Source organism: Pongo pygmaeus, chromosome 13 (assembly GCF_028885625.2).
Source record: "Pongo pygmaeus isolate AG05252 chromosome 13, NHGRI_mPonPyg2-v2.0_pri, whole genome shotgun sequence".
Taxonomy (NCBI): Eukaryota; Metazoa; Chordata; class Mammalia; order Primates; family Hominidae; genus Pongo; species Pongo pygmaeus.
This window is the reverse complement of record NC_072386.2, coordinates 73,572,895-73,596,109: the sequence shown is the minus strand read 5'-3', so window position 1 is coordinate 73,596,109 and position 23,215 is coordinate 73,572,895. Positions and strand designations below refer to the sequence as shown.

Below are 23,215 nucleotides of genomic sequence, written 5' to 3'. Positions count from 1 at the left end.
ATCTATTGCTCTAAAATTCCCTCTATCAGAAGAAATAGAGGACCATTAAGAACATTTTGGATGGTGTTTTCTTTCTACTTTTTTAAAATTAAAATTAATTTTTTAAAATTAAAGAAATATTTATTATAAGAAGGATTGCAAGGGATGCATAAGAAATTAAACAAGTGACAGCTCCTCTCACCCCAAAGAAATAAGTTTGATGCATATTACTCACTTGTGTAGTTTTTTGGGTTTTTGTTTGTTTAATAAGATATTATACCTGTGATTCTGTAACTTTCTTTTTGCATTTAACAATGTAAAATATCATTTCAGACCAGGCGCGGTGGCTCACGCCTGTAATCCCAGCACTTTGGGAGGCCGAGGCAGGCAGATCACTTGAGGCCAGGAGTTTGAGACCAGCCTGGTCAACATTGATGAAACCCTGTCTCTACTAAAAATACAGAAATTAGCTGGGCGTCATGGCACATGCCTCTAATCCCAGCTACTTGGGAGGCTGAGGCAGAGAATCGCTTGAACCTGGGAGGCAGAGGCTACAGTGAGCCAAGATCGTGCCACTGCACTCCAGCCTGGGCAACAGACCTAGACTCTGTCTCAAAAAGAAAAAAAAAAAAGTTGGATTTATTTTTTGGTGTTTTAGTGAGCATTTTCTGTTTCCCAGAATGTCTGTATAGGACACCAATTCTGGATCAGCTTTTTGATTATTGACCATGCAAATAATGTTTTCTTTTTCCCCCTCCAGTGAATATTTATTGAGCATCTGCAGTGTCTAGGTTACCGTGCTAGGCACTAGGGCAGAATGAAACTGTCTTATTTTAAAATGTATTTTACTTTATTTTAAAAATCTTTTTGTAGAGACAGTTTCACTTTGTTTTTTGTTTTTGATTTTGCTTTGAGATAGGGCCTTGCTCTGTCACCCTGGCTGGAGTGCAGTGGCACAGTCACAGCTCACTGCAGCCTCAACCTTCTGGGCTTAAGAGATTCTTCCACCTTGGCCTCCTAAGTATCTGGGACTACAGGGGCATATCACCACTCCCGACTAATTTTTTTTTTTTTAATTTTTTGCAGAGACAGGGTTTTGCCATGTTGTCTAGGCTGGTCTTGAACACCTGAGATCAAGTGATCCGCCCTGCCTCAGTCTCCCAAAGTGCTGGGATTACAGGCGTGAACCACCACGCCTGGCTTTATTTTTAAATATGATGCTTATTTAGCTAATATTCATTTTCCTGCTTTTCAGAACGTTGGAATTACCTTTACAAAGTTTCCAAAAACTTTTGTGTACTCTTTAAATACCATATAATAGCTAAATGAGAGTTGTTGAGGTATAAAACTTTGCAGGTTTTCTTTTGGAAATGGTTTATTTCAGGAATATAAGACTAACATTGCAAATTTTATATTTAAGTTATCAAAATACATATTGGAGCTTTATCATAAATATTTGAAATTAAGCTTTTTGATACGTCTTCTAAATTGTGCTTTGTTATCTATAGATGTGGGGAATAACTGAACTATTTCTGGTCAATTATTTATTCTGGATAATCAAGATTGCTTATCTATACTACAGGTTGAAAGGTTTAGATATTTCCTACAGGCTAGTTCCTATAAGCTCTTAAAAGGGAATCTTCCTTTGTACTGTTAGAAGAAAACCCGCAACTTACTTTACTTGCCACATGATGGCAGTCTTGCCTCTTAAATTAGCGGAAAGGCAGCTATCGAAGTTAATGGAAACTCAGATTTTCAGAATGATTGTTACCAAAAACCTAAACTTTGGTAATCTTCAACTTGGAAGCAAGTTGTTTTTAAGTTTCATTTGTAAGTCAACTCTTTGTTGCTTGGAATACATTTTCCATGGAACAATGCTAAAAATGATGGGCAGTTTTCTAAATTAGCCTACAGAAACTTTTAAAGTCTCAGTTTTTCCGTCCGCTTATTTTAAATTTTATCTCATACACTTTTTTTTTTACTATTTTTACAATTGTAATAAAGTACATATAAATATAAAGATCACCAAAGTTACCATTTTAACTACTTTCAAGTGTAGAGTTCTGCAGCATCAAATATACTAATTGTTAATGCAATAATAACCAGTATTTCCAAGTTTTCATCACCGAAACAGAAGCTATGTACCCATTAAGCAGTAGCTCTCCCCACATTCTCTGATAATCCCTGATTTACTTTCTGTCTCTTTTAGTTTGCCTATTCTAGATATTTCATATAAGTGGAGGCCGGGCGTGGTGGCTCACTTCTGTAATCCCAGTACTTTGGGAGGATCACCTGAGCTCAGGAGTTTGAGATCAGCCTGGGCAACATGGTGAAACCCCATCTCTAGTATAAATACAAAACAATCAGTCAGGCTTGGTGGTGCGCGCATGTAATCCCAGCTACTGAAGGCTGAGGCGGGAGAATCACTTAAACCTGGGAGGCAGAGGTTGCCGTGAGCTGAGATCGTGCCACTGCACTCCAGTGTGGGCAACAGAGCAAGACTCTGTCTCAGAGAACAAAACAAAACCAAACACATAAAAGTGGGCCGGGCGCGGTGGCTCACGCCTGTAAGCTCAGCACTTTGGGAGGTCGAGGTGGGTGGATCATGAGGTCAGAAAATCGAGATCATCCTAGCCAACATGGTGAAACCCCATCTCTACTAAAAATACAAAAATTAGCCGTGTGTGGTGGTGGGCGCCTGTAGTCCCAGCTACTCAGGAGACTGAGGCAGGAGAATCGCTTGAACCCAGGAGGTGAAGGTTGCAGTGAGCCAAGATCGCACCACTGCACTCCTGAGCAACATAGTGAGAGCTTGTCTCTACAAAAAACAACAGAAAAAGTAGCTTGATGTGGTGGCACATGCCTGTAGTCCCAGCTACTTCAGAGGCTGAGGTGGGAGGATCGCCTGAGCCCGGGAGGCTGCAGTGAGCCATGATTGTGCCACTGTACTCCAGCCTGGGTGACACAGTGAAACCCTGTCTCAAAAAAGAAAAAGAAAAGAAAAAAAGAAGTGGAATCATACAGTATTTTTCCTTCTGTGTCTAGCTTCTCTCTCTTAGCATGTTATGTCACCTATCAGAACTTCATTCCTTTTTCCAAGAACATTCCATTGTATGTATATACTGTGTTTTATTGATCCATTCTTCTTTTGATGGACATTTGGTTTGCTTCCCCCTTGTAGCTCCTGTAAATAATGTTGCTGTGAACACCGATGTAGAAGTGTATCTGTTTGAGTCCCTCCTACGCCTATTTGTAAAGCTGCTCTAACTCCTTTTTGAAACAAGTGGGAGCAGAAATAAGTGTTTACTCATGATATTATGGTACTGGTCTGTGTTCTGGTTTGTAGAAGCTGTGGGCTTAGATAGTGCTGGAGGAGAAGAGGTGTAGAGATGTTTCCTTCCTCATTCTTGAACTGAGGGTCTAGGCCTGGGCATAACTGGCCTTTCTGCACCTGTCTTCTGCAAACATTCTCTGTCGCCATCAACTCTGGCTTACGTCCCTGTCTTTTCTTATTATCCCTTTCTACTCTCAAGCTCCTTGCACCTTTTCACCCCATCCAGAAATCTCAGAACAGATACACTTGGTGACGTGAAGAAATATGATACAAGAATTTTTTTTAAAAAACATTCTTGCCAACATAAATGAATTGTGCTCCAGTGATTGGGATTCCACCCAGACCATAATAAATGATCTAAAGAGAAAGATATTTTAGTGCAAAGGACTGTGTGTGAAATAGATTGGTCTTACCTAGGGTCAGTTTCCTGCTTTTTACAGCTCTTTTCTGCTTTAGAAATTATATGTCATCTAAAAGCACCAACATTTTTATAACGTGGCTCCCACTAGTAGTAGTGAATATCCGAGAGGTGGAGTGGCTTTGGGCAGGGGAAGCCGTTTGTGTAGAATGAGGTTTTATGAGCCAAGGACCACCTCTCTGGATCTAGTATTTAATGAACAGTGAATTGGGAAAGATTATGTATGTATGTATGTATGTATGTATGTATTTAGAGAAAGGGTCTTGCTCTGTCACCTAGGCTCTGTCTCCTGGCTTACTGCAACCTCTGTCTCCCAGGCTCAAGTAATCCTCCCTTCTCAGCCTCCCAAGCAGCTGAGACCATAGGCATGCAACACGATGCCCAGCCAATTTTTTGTATTTTTTGTAGACAAGGGGTCTTGCCATGTTGCCCAGGCTTGTCTCAAACTTCTTAGCTCAAGCGATCCACCCACCTCGGCCTCCCCAAGTGCTGGGATTACAGGTGTGAGCCACCACAGTATGGCCTATTTATGGAATAAAATGCCACCCCGTATAGTTTTACCATTTATATTAAAATGTACATTTCTACCATATCTACCTGCTTTGAAATTCACCTGTGCCACTTAATGTCTGTTTCATTCCTGGGACTTTTCAAATATATTTTCTTATTAAATCTTTTTTTTTTTTTTTTTTTTTTTGAGACAGTTTCCCTCTGTCGCTTAGGCTGGAGTGCAGTGGCACTATCTCAGCTCACTGCAACTTCCACCTCCCAGCTTCAAGTGATTCTCGTGCCTTAGCCACCCAAATATTTGGGATTACAGGCATGAGCCGCCACACCTAGCTAGCTAATTTTTGTATTTTTAGTAGGGACAGGGTTTCACCATGTTTCCCAAGCTGGTCTTGAACTCCTGGGCTCAAGTGATCTGCCTGCCTCAGCCTCCCAAAGTCTGGGATTACAGGTGTGAGCCACTGTGCTCGGCCTCTTTCAAGTCTTTTCTCAGATGTCACCTTCTGAATCATGCCCACCATGACCTTCCTATTTAAAGCTACAAACATCTCTCAGCTGGTAGTTACACTTCTAGTCCCCTTACCGTGCCGTATTTTTTTTCCTCCAGGTACAATTAACACTTTTTAATATGCCATATAATTCACTTATCAGTTATTCTTTTTTGCTATTGTCTGTCTTTAGCAGAATCTCACCAGGGAAGGGATTTCTTTTCTCCTTGTTTTGTTTACTGGTGGATTGCAGAGTCCTAGAATAGTGCCTGGCACATAGTAGATACTAAATAGATATTTGTTCAATGAATGCATGAATGAATTCTTGGTAAGGGGATACATGTGAAAACTTTTACTTGTTAATTTTATAGTTGTGGTTTGAAAGAGTTATAATAGCCTGGTGGTGGGCATCTGTAATCCCAGCTACTCAGGAGGCTGAGGCAGGAGAATTGCTTGAATTTGATAGTCGGAAATTGCAGTGAGCTGAGATTGCACCACTGCACTCCAGCCTGGGCAACAGAGCAAGACTCCGTCCCCCCGCCAAAAAAAGTTATAATATATAGAAATGTAATAAAATAAATTAACTATAAATTTGAGGTTGTAGCTTTTCTTTTGTTTTAAGTTCCAGATGTGCTTTCTTTTTCTAAATTTTCAGCTTCAGTTGTGGAGGGCCAAAAGGGTATCATTCCTCGAGCTATTCAAGAAATATTTCAAAGCATCTCTGAACATCCTAGCATTGACTTTAATGTGAAAGTATCTTACATAGAAGTGTACAAGGAAGACCTAAGAGATCTTCTAGAATTGGAGACATCCATGAAGGATCTTCACATCCGAGAAGATGAAAAAGGAAACACAGGTAAAGTAGCCCGCTTAATCAGTTGCCTTCATTAGCAAACAGACATGCTTTAATGCTTTAATTAAGTTTCTGGATATATTCCAAGGAATCTTTAAAAACAGATGTAGAAGCAAAATGAATTTATTTTTACTTTTAAATTGAACAGCTTTATTATTAATCCCTCTCTCTTTTTTTTTTTTTTTTTTTTTTTGAGATGGAGTCTCTCTCCATCACCCAGGCTAGAGTGTAGTGGTACGATCTTGGCTCACTGCAACCTCTGCCTCCTGGGTTCAAGTGATTCTCCTGCCTTAGCCTCCCAAGTAGCTGGTATTACAGGTGTGTACCACCATGCCTGGCTAATTTTTGTATTTTTAGTAGAGACGGGATTTCACCATGTTGGTCAGGCTGGTCTCAAACTCCTGACCTCATGATCCGCCTGCCTCAGCCTCCCAAAGTGATGGGATTACAGGCATGAGCCACTGCTCCCAGCCTATTAATCTCTCTTAAATCACTCGATGAAAAAGTAGTTCAGACTGGTTGATAAGGTGAAGTTACTAATTTGTAATGCAAGATAGTGATTTCCTATCACTGTTCTCCTCTAGATTGACTTCAGGTGAGACTGTGATATAGGCTAAATTTGTTTTTGTATCTTTTTTCTTCTCAGCTCTACCATGAGATTGGAGGTGGCTTTTGCTTTAAGTGTTTATCAAAGTTGACCCAGAACTTGTCTTTCTTTTCTTTGATTTTTGTCCCAGTACACATACTTCTTCCTCTTTTTTTAAAGTTGAGAGTTTATATTTTTGTTTTTTGATATTGACATTTACCTGTTTTTTTTGTTGTGTTCCTCAAGGTCTGACTTTCTGCATTAGTAGCCTGCTAATTTCATTAACCAATACTCATTTGTTGGAAATGGGAGAAGGTTAGAATGGGAGGCTCAAACTGCAAATATTTTAAAGAATAACGATTTATGCTTTTCTAGTTTAAAAGCTAACATGTTCATCATAGAGTATTTTGAAAACAGGAAAGTGTAAGGAAGAAAGTTAAAAGATTATCTTTAATCCTAGAGCCTAGAAATACCAACTTCTCTTTTTGGTGGGTTCCCTTCCAGAATTATTTTTCTATGTACATATTATTTATTTATTTATTTATTTATTTATTTATTTGAGACGGAGTCTCACTCTGTCACCCAGGGTGGAGTGCAGTGGCACGATCTGGGCTCACTGCAAGCTCCACCTCCCAGGTTCACACCATTCTCCTGCCTCAGCCTCCCAAGTAGCTGGGACTACAGGCGCCCGCCCCCGTGCCCAGCTAATTTTTTGTATTTTTAGTAGAGACAGGGTTTCACCGTGTTAGCCAGGATGGTCTCGATCTCCTGACCTTGTGATCCTCCCACCTCGGCCTCCCAAAGTGCTGGGATTACAGGTGTGAGCCACCGTGCCTGGCCCATATAAATTTTTAAAAATACATACTTGCAACCCTACACACAGTTTTGCATTTTACATTTCACTTAGTATTTATATTTTGAATATTTTCACACATGATTAAATATTTTTCATACTTATGACTCTTCATGTTTATATGGTAATTTGTCTTATGAATGTATTTATAGTTATTTAATATTCCATTGTTGGACATTTAGGCTGTTTCTAGGTTTGAACTATTATTAATAATATTGCAGTGACTATTCTTTTTTTTTTTTTTTTTTGGAGACACGGTCTTAACCTCTGTCAGCCAGGCTGGAGTGCAGTGGCGTAATCACAACTCACTGCAGCCTCAACCTCATGGGCTCAAGTGATCCTCCTACCTCAGCCTCCTGAGTAGCTGGGACTAACAGGCGCCCGCCACCACGCCTGGCTAATTTTTGTATTTTTTTGTAGAGACGGGGTTTCACCATGTTGCCCAGGCTGGTCTTGAACTCTTGGGCTCAAGAGATCTGCCTGCTTTGGCCTCCCAAAGTGCTAGAATTACAGGGGTGAGCCACCATGCCTGGCCTATTCTTGGATGTCTTCTTCCCCTAAAAACCATGTTTAGTAGAACCTTCCTGGAGAACCTGCCAGAGGAGGGAATTTCCTAGCAGTTAGGAAAGTTAGGAAAGTAAGATGGCTTTAGTCATTCAAATAGCAGCCTACAGGAGGCAGCAAATCTTGCATCTTTATAGCCCTGTCCTGGCATTTCCTGCATGGTTGAAGAAATTGTTTTTGTTTTTGTTTTTTAAGAAGAAACTATATATGGTAGCTTATGGTCTTATTAGATAATTCAGTACAGTTTATCTCTTCTGGATAGAATTCAGACTGATGTTTTGAGCTCCTTTATCTTATGGAATACAATTATTGAATGTTTTCATCTTTTATCAAAGAATTACAAAAATAATACATGCTTCTTTGTAAAATATCAAGCAGGATAGAAGTATATACACTTCACTATCACTCTTGATAAACTTGATCAAAATACTTCATATCTGATATCAATGCTGAAAAAATTTTGGAAGGATGTTACAAATGATCTTAAATTACAGTATGTATTACTTAATGTCCCACTCACAAGTAAAGTGTATTTGTTTGACATATTTCTTTAGAATCTCTGTGTGAAGCAGTGATGTCCATGCTGGCTGCCACACAATTAGTACACGTGGGAAGCTTTTTAAAAATACTGATTTCTGGGTCCTACTTCACAGGGATTCTGATTTAATTGGTCTGAGATGGTACCTGGGCATTGGCACTTTCTTTTTATAAAGCTACCAGATGATTTGCATCTGGATTCGAGAACCATAGTGCTAACTTACAGCCTAACATTAGAAAAATTTAATGAAAGTTTTACTATGACTTACAGGACTTTAAATGAACTGGGTTGTTTAAAAAGTGTCATGATGGAAATAATGAAACTGAAATGATTATTTTTTAAAGAAATAGTGATGTGACAGTATCTGAGTAAAGAGGAATTATGGCAATATAATTTGAGCATGAAATCAGGAGCTTTCCTTCTCTGATTCAGTTCCTAAGTCCACCTACTTCTCTTTGAAATATTTTTGGATATAGGCCGGGTGCGGTGGCTCACGCCTGTAATCCCAGCACTTTGGGAGGCCGAGGCGGGTGGATCATGAGGTCAGGAGATCGAGACAATCCTAGCTAACACAGTGAAACCCTGTCTCTACTAAAAATACAAAAAATTAGCTGGGCGTGGTGGTGGGCGCCTGTAGTCCCAGCTACTCAGGAGGCTGAGGCAGGAGAATGGCATGAACCTAGGAGGCAGAGCTTGCAGTGAGCCGAGATCGCACCACTGCACTCCAGCCTGGGGACAGAGTGAGACTCCATCTCAAAAAAAAAAAAAGAGAAATATTTTTGGATATACACAAATAATGCAGGTAGTAAATGTAGGTTATTTTTAGTTCATTCTGCGATTGAAATAAAAACTTTTTTTCTTTTTTGAGTGTGGTACATTATGGTGTTCAAAGTGTTTTCTTTTAATTGCCATCTCATCTGTTTGCCTTGCACTCTGATGTTATGTAAACCATACCTGTTTTTAAAATGAATAACCAACTTTATTTGTATTGAATTTTTTACTCATCATTGATTATGACCTCACGATACCAAAAAATTTAAAAGCTAAGGATGGCTTGATTATTAACAAAACTGAAAAAAAAACGAATGCCTTTTAATTGATACTAATTAATTCTTCTAATCTACTGATTAACTCTTTTGAATTATATATTTGATTAATTTATAAGAGATTAATCTAAGCCAGGTGCAGTGGCTCACACCTGTTATCCCAGCACTTTGGGAGGCTGAGGCAGGTGGATCACCTGAGGTCAGGAGTTCAAGACCAGCCTGGCCAACATGGTGAAACCCCATCTCTACTAAAAATACAAAAAAATTAGCCAGGTGTGGTAGCGCATGCCTGTAATCCCAACTACTCAGGAGGTTAAGGCAGGAGAATCACTTGAACCCGAGGTGGAGGTTGCCGTGAGCCAAGATTGTGACACTGCACTCTAGCCTGGGTGACAGGCCGAGACTCCATCTCAAGAAAAAAAAAAAAGGATTAATCTATTAGGCTTTACAAATCAAAAGACTGGAATGAAGGGTTTTTCTTTTGTCAGTCATTTTAAGGAATTCAGTGTGACTCATGACTCAAGATAAACTAGATTGTTTTTTCAAAAAATTATAGCTTTTAGAATATGAACATCAAAATAAGTGCTGTCAAAATAGTTTCTTTGGGAGATTATCTAAAATTATTTGATGATGTTGCTGATGTTATTATCTAAAAGGCTGTTGACTTTTTAAAAAAGGGACTGTCTTGGCCAGGCTGTTTAGCAAATGGTAACTGTTAACTATACTAGGTTTTGATGAAAACTTGGCTTAAAAACATGTTATTACTATTTTAAGTGATTGTTGGGGCCAAGGAATGCCATGTGGAGAGTGCAGATGAAGTGATGAGTCTTTTGGAGATGGGGAATGCAGCCAGACATACAGGTACCACTCAAATGAATGAGCACTCCAGCAGATCACATGCAGTTTTTACAATCAGCATTTGTCAAGTTCATAAAAATATGGAGGCAGCTGAAGATGGATCATGGTATTCCCCTCGGCATATTGTCTCAAAGTTCCACTTTGTGGATTTGGCAGGATCAGAAAGAGTAACCAAAACGGGGAATACTGGTGAACGGTTCAAAGAATCCATTCAAATCAATAGTGGATTGCTGGCTTTAGGAAATGTAATAAGCGCTCTTGGGGACCCACGCAGGAAGAGTTCATATATTCCATATAGGGATGCTAAAATTACCCGGCTTCTGAAAGATTCTCTGGGAGGCAGTGCTAAGACTGTCATGATCACATGTGTCAGCCCCTCCTCCTCGAATTTTGATGAGTCCTTAAATTCTCTCAAATATGCCAACAGAGCACGGAACATTAGAAACAAACCCACTGTAAACTTCAGCCCCGAGTCAGACCGTATAGATGAAATGGAATTTGAGATTAAATTGCTTCGAGAAGCTTTGCAAAGCCAGCAGGCTGGTGTCAGCCAAACTACCCAGATCCATCGAGAAGGGAGTCCTGATACAAATAGGATTCATTCTCTTGAGGAGCAAGTAGCTCAGCTTCAAGGAGAATGTCTGGGTTACCAATGTTGTGTAGAAGAAGCCTTTACCTTCCTGGTTGACCTAAAAGATACTGTCAGACTAAACGAAAAGCAGCAACACAAACTGCAGGAGTGGTTTAACATGATCCAAGAAGTCAGGAAGGCTGTCCTCACCTCGTTTCGAGGAATCGGAGGCACTGCAAGTCTGGAAGAAGGACCACAGCATGTTACAGTTCTCCAGCTGAAGAGAGAGCTTAAGAAATGCCAGGTACTTAGACATCACTTATTTATTTATTTATTTATTTATTTTATTGATACATAATAGATGTACATATTTTGGGGGTACATGTGTTAACATATTTAGACATTGTTATGGATAACTCTTTTAAGGACTAAATTTGGGCAAGTAAATTCTAAGAGTCATTTTGGAATTTTAGGTTTTTTAAAAAATGATTTATATATAGAATCCCACTTGCCTCTCTTACTTTGTTCTTTCTACCCTCCCCTTTCCTATTGCTTCCTCCTCACAATTCATACCCTTCTTGGCTCCTCCTCCTTTCTCCTTTGGTTAAAGTGTATTTTAATTTGTTATATTTATTAAATAGAACTTTGTGGACCTGGTCGTCAATTTAGAGACTGAAAATAAACTTGTTTCAGAAATAAAACTAAGTTATCTTTTACTGAGTTTTTCTCCCTCTGTGGGTCAGTAGTTCTTGAAAGAAAAAAATACTTCATCTCTTGTGTTTGGAGTATAGGTTTTAAAAAAAACCAACAAATTAGCATATTTATTAATGTTTAAGGAATGTAGGTATGTACATGTATACATGTTATATGTACATGTATTGAGTTCAGATTTACATTTCCCCGCTTTTCATTCAGAAACTATTTATTGTGTAAAGATTTTATGTCGTGGGAATAGTGGAGGACAGGACACACCTACTTACTGCTTGCTTGGGTGGAGTTTGCAAGCTAGTGAGCAAATAAATGGTCCTTCACTTGTTCCTGAGATAACATGGTTCCCAGCTTCCATGGTTCTGTCCATTTTTCAAAATAGGAAAACTTAAAAAGATAGCTTTTTAGTTAAAAAGGAAATATAGTTTAAGTATATTTCCTTTTTTTAAGCTCTAAGCTTATTTCTCTATCTAGCTAGAAATATTTCCTCAAAGCCTTTTTACGTGTAATATTATAAAGAAGGCATTTGTATTATCCTCTGTTACAGCAGTGCTCAAGTTCTCAAACTTTTTGATCACAGGACAACTTCTTTACACTTTTAAAGTGAGATCCCTCAAAGAGCTTTTGTTTATGTGGGTTATATCTATTGATATTTACTGTGTTAGAATTAAAACTGAAAAAATTTAAGCTATTTTTTCATGCAAAACTAACAGTAACTCAATTACATGTTAATATAAAGGGCATTTTTAATGAAAAATATTTTCTAACAATTTTTTTTTTTTTTTGAGATGGAATCTTGCTTTCTCGCCAGGCTGGAGTGTGGTGGCATGATCTCGGCTCACTGCAACCTCTGCCTCTCAGGTTGAAGCAATTCTCCTGCCTCAGCCTCCCGAGTAGCTGGGACTATAGGCACATGCCACCATGCCCAGCTAATTTTTGTATTTTTAGTAGAGACGGGGTTTCACCGTGTTGGCCAGGATGGTCTCCATCTCTTGACCTCATGATCTGCCCGCCTCGGCCTCCCAAAGTGCTGGGATACAGGCATGAGCCACCGCACCCGGCCAACACACAAAAAAATTTTAGTAAGAGTAGAATTCCTTTACATTTTTGCAAATCTCTTTAACATCTGACCTAATAACAGACAGTTGGATTTTCATATCTGCTTCAGTATTCAGTTTGTTACAATATGTTTTGGTTGAAGTTTGTAAAGAAAATTCAGCCTCATAATTGTATAGTTTGAAGGGAGGAGTATTTCACTGATTTTTTCAGATGATTGTGGATGTTCTTCTTTCCTATTACACCAAACTCAACAAGCAGAAATTTCTAGTTACTTGAAATATGAGATTTGAAACTATATTGTTACATTAAGATCTATACATTAAAATGTACTAGTCTCAGCCAGCACGGTGGCTCATGCCTGTAATCATAGCACTTTGGGAGGCTGAGGCTGGAGGATCGTTTTGAGCCCAGGAGTTTGAGACCAGTCTGGGAAACAAAATGAGACCCTATTTCTACAAAAAATCAAAAAACTAGCCAGGCATGGTGGCATACGCCTGTGGTCCCACCTACTCGGGAGGCTTAGGTGGGAGGATTACTTGAGCCCAGGAGTTCAAGGCTGCAGTGAGCTATGATTGCACCACTGCACTCCAGCCTGGGTGGCAGAGTGAGACCCTGTCTCTAAAAATAAATGAATAAATAAATAATAGCATAAAAACAGGTAAGGTAATACTTTTTAAATCTTTTTTTTAGTTCTTTTTTTTTTTCTGAAAGGTAATAACTGTCTAGGTAGAGCAGGCCCTTCCTCATTAGTATAAGAAACTGGTGGAACAGGAAGTACTGGTAATTGGAAGCTTGAATGTTGGGACACATATAGGAGTTGGTTTATATAGGAGTTGTGATATATGTATATATATATATCACAGTTTCTTTATCCATTCATTGATTGGTGGGCATTTGGTTTGGTTCCACAATTTTGCAATTGCGAATTGTGCTGCTATAAACATGCGTGTGCAAGTATCTTTTTTGTATAATGACTTCTTTTCTTCTGGGTAGATACCCAGTAGTGGGATTGCTGAATCAAATGGTAGTTCTACTTTTAGTCCTTCAAGGAATCTCCACACTGTTTTTCATAGTGGCTGTACTAGTTTACATTCCCACCAGCAGTGTAGAAGTGTTCCCTGATCACCGCATCCACGCCAACATCTTATTTAGTGAGATTTTTAAAATGCCAAGCCAATATGCGGAATGAGGCTCTCGACAAATAATTTTCTGTTTATTTAATTTAAAAACTACTTTATTATTTATATATCCCAAATGTACTTAAAAATCGGCAAATTTACTAGAAACCAAAAAGTAAAACTGTTTAATCATTTTTAGACATCTTCAAAATATATCTCTTCATAATGAAAGTGTACAAAATCAGCAAATCTGCTTCATTCAAATGCCCTAATGTATTCTTATAACCCTATATGTCAGTTTGGAAAATGTGAGCCCTTTGAGTGATCCACATTAAAATCTCATAGCAGTTCTAGCAAACTGTTTTAAAATGTAAAAATCTTAGTGAAGGTACTCTAGAACCAAAACAACTAGTTTTTGTATACAGGAAGTAAAAATCAGGAAAATCTGTCTTCATGGTAATGAATTCCCGTGTTATAGCAATGGTAGGTTCTCTCAACTCTGCCTTTCTTAGAAAGAAATCAGAAAAAGTTGAAAATGAAAAAAAATTTATGAGACATCATCAAGCTCTAATCAAATCACCATTTTTGTGTTATCATATGCGGTTTCTTGATTATTTTCTGTGGTGAATGTCACTTGTGCCTTCTTTCCCCACTAGTGTGTGCTTGCTGCTGATGAAGTAGTATTTAATCAGAAGGAACTGGAGGTGAAGGAACTGAAGAATCAAGTGCAGATGATGGTACAGGAAAACAAAGGGCATGCTGTATCTTTGAAAGAAGCACAAAAAGTGAATAGACTGCAGGTAGAGTTTCTTAATGCATCTAGCTCTGTAGATTTTCTTGAAATAGTACCTAACTAAACACAGTAGCATTTTAAATGATAAATGGGAACTTAAAAAAGGATGTTCATTTGAAGAGTTCTGAACATAGGCACCTGAAAGAATTATTAGTTTTTCCTTTAAATCTGCTTAAATGGAAACATTTTTATTGTTAGCCTGACTTTGGTTTTAGAAATATAAAGATAATACCCAGGAAATTAATTTATAAATCATATCATGGTTATTTTTCCATACTTTTCCTTCCTGTTATTTGCCAAGGTATTAGGAAATGCAATATTGTTAGGAGTTGGATGGTAAATACATAATTTAAACTTTAAAATGTATTAAATTATCCTCTTACACCTCATGAGTGATTTGCTTTTTAACTTTGCTTACATCTTTCAAATTTTCTATCTTAGCTTTCCTATTATATTAACATGGATATGTCTACAGTATAACATAGTATGCCTCTACATATTATACTCCCTGGCTGTGGCTTCTCCCATCACCCCAAATAGTTAATATCATTTAAAGCCTTTAGCTTCCTATCAGGGAATAACTAATGCCCTGAGAAATAATCTGATCCAGCACACATCAGATTTTGATTTTCACACTGTTTGATTTTTGTTTTCTTTTTTAACCCTTCTCATTGTATTTTGTTGTTGTTTGTTGTCGTTGTTTTGTTTGTTTTGAGACAGGATCTCATTCTGTTGCTCAGGCTGGTGTGCACTGGCACAATCACAGCTCACTGCAGCCTCGACCTCCGAGGCTCAAGTGATCCTCCTGCCTCAGCCTCCTGAGTAGCTGTGGCCACAGGTGCATGCCACCATGCCCGGCTAATTTTCTGATTTTTTTGTGGAGACGGGGTCTCACTGTGTTGCTCAAGCTGGTCTCGAACTCCTGGGCTCAGTGATCCTACCACCTCAGCTTCCCAAAGTGCTGAGATTGATTACAGGTATGAGCCACCATGCCTGGCCCTAATTATATAATAATTTAAAAATATAAAACTAAAGTATATACAAAACAATACATATTAATCAGTGATTTATCACAAAGAGAACAGCTGGGTAACCACCACCAGGTCAAGAAATTGCTAACTGCCAGCGCCTCAAAATTTTTAGTGCCTCCTTACAATTATTATTCCTCCCTCTTCCTCAGAGAGCCACTCTCTTGACTTACATGGTAATCATTTCTTTGCTTTTCTTATGGTTTTACTATCTAAATATGTATCCTTCAACACTACAGTTTAGTTTTTGGAATTTTTATTAATTTATTCAGTATAGCTTATTCAGTATCTGGCTGCTTTTGTTGAATATTATGATTCATCCACTTTTTAATCGTAATATTTTTTCTGTAAATTCTAATATTTTATCTGTAATGTGTGACTGTGGTTTGTTTAGTTTTATAGCTACATAGGATTTTATTGTATGACTATACCACAATTTATTTTCTGTTCTACTATTTGATGGACATTTGTGGCTTTCTGTGAAATTTTCTTGTGAATTTTCAGTGTCTCTTGGTGCACATGCACATACATTTCTTTCAGATTTGTGCCTAGGAGTTGAATTGCTAGGCCATAGGGTAGGCATATCTTCAACTTTTGCAGGTGATACCAGATTGTTTTCCACTTTATACTCCCACCCAGCAATATATGAGCATTCTTACTGTTCCATATGCTTCTCAACATTAGTTATTAATTTTTAAATCTTAGCCAATCTGGTAGGCATGTAGTATCATTTTATTGTGGCTTTAGTTTGCATTTCCCTGATGACTAGTGAGGTTGAGCATTTTTTTCATATGTTTTTGGCTATTTGGATATCCTCCTTTGTGAAGTACTCATTCAAGTCTCTTGTTTGTTTTTCTATTGAGTTACCTGTCTTCTAGATTAATTTGTAGAAGTTTGTTGTATATTCTGGGTGTGAGCGCTTTGTCACTTACATGACTGCAAATAATTTTTCTGTGGCTTGCTTTTTACTCTCAGTGGTATCTTTCATGAAGAGTTCTTATTGTAATCAAATTCGTCAATCTTTTCCTTTATGGTTAATGGTATTTGTTCTCTATTTAATAAGTTTTTCCTTTCCCCAATTGTTTCCTCTGAGGATACTTTCTATATTATCTTCCAGAAGCTTTATTGTTTTGCCTTCCACATTTAGCTGTATAGTCCTCGAGGAATTGATTTCTGTGTATGGAGTAAAGTAAAGATCAAATTTTATTTTTTAAACATATAGATATTCATTGTTCTAGCATCATTTATTGGAAACCATCTTTTCACAACTGTTTTGAGTGCTATCTTTATCATAAATCAAGGTCCATTTGTGCATGAATCTCTTGTCTGTTTCTTGGCCTTCTATTCTGTTGGTTGATTTGTATCTCCTTGAGCCAAGATCACATTTCTTATTTATTGTAGGTTTATAATAAGTCTAGATATTTTGTAGAGCAAGGCCTTCTGCTGTTCTCCTTCCCCCGCCCACTCCCCAGATGTCTTGGTTGTTCCATATAAATTTTATTTTAATTTTTAAATTTTTAAAATAATTACTTTATTGAGATATAATTCACATACTATAGAATGCAGCCCTTCAAATATACAATTCAGTGATTTTTATGTATTTACAGAATTGTCTAACGATCACACCATCTAATTTTAGAATATTTTTATCACCCCAAAATGAAAATATTGTATCCACTAGCAGTCACTCCTCATTTTCGTCCTTTCCTCAGCCCCTGGCAAAAACCACTTTACTTTCTACTTCTATGGATTTGCCTATTCTAAACATTTCATACAACTGGAATCATACAGTAAGTGGCCTTTGTGTGTGACTTCTTTCACTTAGTATGCTATTTTCATTTATTTATTTTTCATGGTCAAATAATTTTGTATGTTTCTGGGATACAGTGTAATGTTTTGATGTATGTATACATTATAGAAAGATTCAGTCAAGTTGGTTAACATTAATTAACTAATTAACATTGAATTACATTTATATATCTGTTTAGAATTAATGAACATATTTTGATTGAGTCTCCTAATCCATAGGCATGGTATAGTTCTCTATTTACTTAGATTTCCTTTGTTTTTTCTCAGTAATGGCCTACATTTTTTTGTGCAGAAATATTGCAAATAATTTGTAGATTTCTTTTTAGGTACTTGATTTTTTTCTGTTATTATAAATGGAATCTTTAAAAAAATTTATTTTTCAAATTCCCTAATTGTTGGTATGTGGAACTGTACTAATTTTTAGATATTAATACATTATATATCCAGCAACCTGACTAAACTCAGTTTTTGATCAGGAGTGTCTACAGTTACCATCAGGTGGGGAGCCTTCAAAATTCCCGAGATAAATGGAAAAGATCCAAACTTTTTGGAAGTAATTTTTTTTGTTGTTGTTTTTGAGACGGAGTCTCACTGTGTCACCCAAGATAAGAGTGCAGTGGCACAATCTCTGCTCACTGCAACCTCTGCCTCCCGGGCTCAAGCGATTCTCCTGCCTCAGTCTCCTGCGTAGCTGGGTTTACAGGCACCCGCTGCCATGCCTGGCTATAAACTTGTTTTTTTTTTTTTTTTTTTGAGACAGAGTCTCACTCTGTCATCCAGGCTGGAGTGCAATGGCATGATCTCGGCTCACTGTAACCTCTGCCTCCTGGGTTCAAGCGTTTCTCCTGCCTCGGCCTCCCTAGCAGCTGGGACTACAGGCATGCACCACCATGCCTGGCTAATTTTTTTGTATTTTTAGTAGAAACAGGGTTTCAACATGTCAGTCAGTCACTCCTGACCTCAAATGATCTACCTGCCTTGGCCTCCCAAAGTACTGGGATTACAGGCGTTAGCCACCGTGCCCGGTCTATACTTGCTTTTTAATTCTAATATTTTATCTGTAAATTCTTTTGGATTTTCATTTATAATTATGTCATCTGCAAATAGTAACAGTTTCATTTCTTCCTTTATAATTCTTTCATCTTCTGTATCGTTTTCTTCTTCTATATCTTCTATATTGTATACTTTAAATAGTTGGATTCTATAGTATGTGAATTTTGTCTCAATAAAGTTATTATAAAAATACCTTCTTGTATTTGCTGGGATCTCTGATGCAGTGTTGAATACAAGTGGTGATAGAAAGCATCCTTGTCTTGTTTCCAATCATAGAGGAAAAGCTTTCAAAATTTCACTCTGAAGTATTATATTTTCTATAGGTATTTTTAATTTACCCTTTCCCAAACTAAGGAAATAACTGAGAATTTTTATTATGAATGGATATTGATTTTTATCAAATGATTTTTCTTTATCATATGATTTTTCTTCCTTATTCTGCTAATATGGTGAATTACACTGATTTACCTCATTTTTTTTTTTTTTTTTTTTGAGACAGAGTCTCACTCTGTCACCCAGGCTGGAGTGCAGTGGTGCGATCTCGGCTCACTGCAAGCTCTGCCTCCCGGGTTCATGCCATTCTCCTGCCTCAGCCTCCCAAGTAGCTGGGACTACAGGCGCCCGCCACCATGCCTGGCTAATTTTTTTTTTTTTGCATTTTTAGTGGAGACGGGGTTTCACCGTGTTAGCCAGGATGGTCTCGGTCTCGATGTCCTGACCTTATGATCTGCCCACCTCGGCCTCCCAAAGTGCTGGGATTACAGGCATGAGCCACAGCGCCCGGCTGATTGATCTGATTTTTAACCAATCTTTTATTCCTGGAATAAACCCTTCTTGTTGTTGATGTTGTGATATACTGTTGAATTGGGGGTTCCCCAAAACCACCCTCAGATTGGATGACGTACTAGCAGAACTCAATATATATTCATTCTCCTGGCTAGGATTTATTACAGTGAAAGGATGCAGAGCAAGATCATCAAAGGAAAAAGACACATGGAACAAAGTCTGGAGGAAACCAGGCACAAGCTTCCAAGACTTGTCTCTCAGCAGAGTCACAGAGGATGTGCTTAATCCCCCAGCAATGAGTTGTGACAACACCTATAAAATGTTATCTGGCAGGGAAACTAAGTAGACTCAGTGCCTATGGGTTATATTGAGGATGCGTGGGTCATGAAGGCACCCTTTGCCTAGCATGAACCAAAGTCCCAGACTACAAGGAAAGCAGGTGTACAGCATAAACCACATTGATTGTGCAAATAGTTGAGCACAGTGAGTCAGTATTATCAGAGTGTTTAAGAACACTCCCAAAATCCAAGTTCTCAGACATCTGACAACCTCATAGCAGGTCTTCTAAAAGATAGCAGTCAGGTCTGCTATGTTAACTCTTCTGCACAATTGACCTAGATTTGGTTTGCTAGTGTGATGTTTATATTTGTCAGTAAGCTTGTCCTATATTTTTCTTTCTCATAGTATTCTTGTCAGATATTGTAACAAGTTATGTTGGCCTCATAATATAGATTATTTAATTCCCCCTATACCTGGAAAGGTGTGTGAAAATTGGTATTATTTCTTTCTTAAATGTTTGGTTGAATTAGACTGTTAAGCATTTGGGACTGGAAATTTTCTTTGGGGGTATGTTTTATGAATTAAATCATATTAGTATTTTCTTTTCCTCCAGTTTTGATAAGGTTTATTTTTCTAGGAATTTGACCATTGTATATAATTTTCGAATGTATTGGCATAAGTTTATGATAGTCTTTTATTCATTAATATCTTTAGCTGTGTAGTCACATGTCCCCTTTTTCATTCCTGATTATTTGTGCCTTCTCTCATTTTTTTTTCTTGCAGTTTCACTAGCTGGTAAAATTACCAATTCATTAGTCTCTTCAAAGAGACAATTTTTGACTTTGTTAATCCTCACTAGTGTATGTTTGTTCATTATTTCATTAGTTTGTTCACTATTTCACTAATTTCTGCCCTTTATTATTTAATTCCTTCTACTTTTGGGGTAACCTCCTGCTATCTTTTTAACATCTTTAGATGAATAATATATTGATTTTTAGCTTCTCTTCTTTGGTATATACATTTAACCTTACATATTTCTAAGCTTATCTTGACTTGCACTCCACATTGAGCTCAAAATGTTTCCTAATTTTCATTGTGACTTTTTTTTTTTTGACTTGTGAATAACATAGTTATTTTATTTACAGGACATGGGGGATTTATTTTTGTTTTATCAATTTTTATTGCGTTGTGATCAGATAACATACTATCTCTGATTTCAGTCCTTTGAATGTATTGAAACTTGCTTTTTGGCTCAGAATAAGACAAATGTTTGTAAATGTTACAGAGGTAGTTGAGAAGAATATGCATTCTGCAATCACTGGGCACTGTTAATCCTATTATTCAAATCTACATTTTTTACTCACCTTTGAAGTCTTTTTGTTATATCAGTAATTTATAAAGTGATGTTAAAATCTCCCACTATGACAGATCTCCACTCTGTCACCCAGGCTGGGGCACAGTGGCACGATCATGAGTCCACTGCAGCCTGGACCTCCTGGGCTCAAGCAATCCTCCCACTTCAGCCTCCTGAGTAGCTGGGACCACAGGCGCACACCACAATGCCCTGCTAATTCTTGTGTTTTTTTGTAGAGAAGGGGTTCTTCACCATGTCGTCCAGGCTGCTCTCAAACTCTTGGGCTCAAGTGATCTGCTGGCCTTGGCCTCCCAGCGTGCTGGCATTACAGGTGTGAGCCACTGTGCCCAGTCCTACTATAATTTTGGATTTGTCTTATTTCTCCATGAAGTGCTGATAGTTTTTGCACTACAAATATTGAAGCTGTGTTATTAAGTGCATACAAATGTAGAATTGTTATACCATCCTGGTGAATTGCTCTTTTAATCATTTTTACCTCTTCTTATCTAATGAGTTTTGCCTTAAAGTCTACCTTGACATTACTATAGCTACACCTGCTTTCTTTTGATTAATATTTACATGGTATCTCTTTTTATATCTTATTTTCAATCTTTCTGTGTCTATTTTAGATATGTTTCTTGTAAGCAGCATATGGTTAGATAATTTTAAAATCCTTTCTGATAGTCTTTATCTCTTAATTTCATTATTCATTTTTTAATTTAACATAATTACTGTTTTGGTAAAAATCCACCATTGTGCCTTTTATTTATCCTTCTTCCTCTGTGTTCCTTTTTCCCTCTTTTGGATCGTTGGTTATGTTTTCTTTTTCTGTTGTTTTGACCACTAACTTAGAAGTTATAGTTTTACTCTTTTTTTAGTGGTTATCCTAGAGAGTATACCATGCACCCTAATATTAATTGGTACTTTTATCCTTTTCCCAGGCAATGTAAGAACTCCATTGAATCCTTTGATGTTGTATATTTTAATTATCTGAATACATGATTTTTAAGTAAGGTTGCATTTTTATTGCTCAGCATTTATAAAATGAAAATGTAAGGTTTTTTTTTCCTATTTCAACATTGTAGTACATGTGAAGTATTAAGATGAATGACTTTCTTATTTACATAAATTTGTGCTTGTAAAACAGAGACTGACATTAGAGCTTTCTAGATTTGATACACTTCAAAAATTTTCTTTAGAGGATACACAAAAAAAACTAAACCACATACACACAAACACATGCACACATTCCTGATACACAATTTGTTCTGCCTTTGATTTCCAAGTTCTCCTTCCTCTCAGGACTGTCAGTTGGCTATCTTCTATCTGTCTGCTTTTGGCTTCCTTTTTCACTAAGGCTTTCACTTCCCTGCGCTTGTTACCTCCTTCTGCCTCCTTTGCTGCAAACTCTGCTGCCTACAATTCTTTCTCCACTTTTTCAACTTTCTTGTTTCTTTTTACTTCTTGGATTTCACTCAGAAAGTCCATACTTTAATAAAGATAGCTAATCAAAGTGCTTCAGGTTGGCAAAGCAACCAGTCACAGTGGATGGCGTGTTATCTTTGAGTATTTGACTTTTGACTTTTTTGGCTGTGTTTGTTGCTCCTTACTATTAAAAAGGTTTTACCACTCAGAACAATGTTAGTTACTTGTGAACACCAGAAGGCTAGTCTCTGGATAAATGAGAATTGACTGTATTATTAAAGTAGTTATGATTTTGGTCAATGTAAAATTCATTTTTAATCATAATCTAAATGTACTGAAGTGCTCTATTTTAAAAATTTTCATCTTTCTTCTACAAAGAATGAAAAAATAATAGAACAACAACTTCTTGTGGATCAACTGAGTGAAGAACTAACAAAACTTAACCTGTCAGTGACTTCTTCAGCTAAAGAAAATTGTGGAGATGGGCCAGATGCCAGGATCCCTGAAAGGAGACCATATACTGTACCATTTGATACTCACTTGGGGCATTATATTTATATCCCATCAAGACAAGATTCCAGGAAGGTAAAGTCCAAACAATCTTTTCCTTATTTTGAGATTAAAAAAATTTTAGCCATGTGTAATATCATAGTGTATTTATACAGTCTCAGCAGATTTTTTTTGTTTGATTTTATGGAATTTTGTGTATACCTTTTCTTTTCTTTTAAGCATACTTCTTTCTAATAAAAAACTAACAAACAAGAGAATACACAGTTACCTTTGGAGGGAATAGTTGGATGGAGATAATGTCTATACTTCATCAGTGTGAAAAAGGTATCCTTTGCCATATTTTCAGACATGACCAAGTTTAATATCTACATGAATTTATTTCTTCCTTTAACCACACAAAGTTGAGATGTTAGAGGATATTTATTTCAACTTGTTTTGTCTGTCATTATTTTTGAAATAATATTTATATGCTATTCAGTCTTACCAAGTAGACATAATCAAGACAATATAAATATCAATATAAATTTTAGTTTGTGTGTGGTTGGTAAATATATACACACACAGTTTTAAGAATTATCAAAGAATCTCTATTATGGAAAAGACTTAATTAGCAGATTCATGAGTTTTGGTTTAGCAGGTTCATGAATTTTGGTTTCTGTTTCTTCATTTTATGAAGGGAAATGATTTGTTCACGTGAG

General features: G+C 37.2%; 1 protein-coding gene across 12 annotated transcripts in view; it reads left to right on the top strand.

Moving 5' to 3' along the window:
- The window catches only part of KIF27 (kinesin family member 27), an 89,551-nt gene that overhangs the window by 8,274 nt on the left and 58,062 nt on the right, over positions 1-23,215 (top strand). For 6 of the 12 annotated variants that reach the window (XM_054501653.2, XM_063649635.1, XM_054501654.2 and 3 more), the window contains 4 exons: positions 5,382-5,582; positions 9,941-10,899; positions 14,137-14,280; positions 22,386-22,592. In XM_054501653.2, the coding sequence (XP_054357628.1) occupies positions 5,382-5,582; positions 9,941-10,899; positions 14,137-14,280; positions 22,386-22,592 (1,511 nt within the window). Of the gene's footprint in view, positions 1-5,381; positions 5,583-9,940; positions 10,900-14,136; positions 14,281-17,013; positions 17,092-20,823; positions 20,914-22,385; positions 22,593-23,215 lie in introns of those variants that run through there. The other 6 variants (XM_054501651.2, XM_063649633.1, XM_054501650.2 and 3 more) reach the window with 3 other exon arrangements.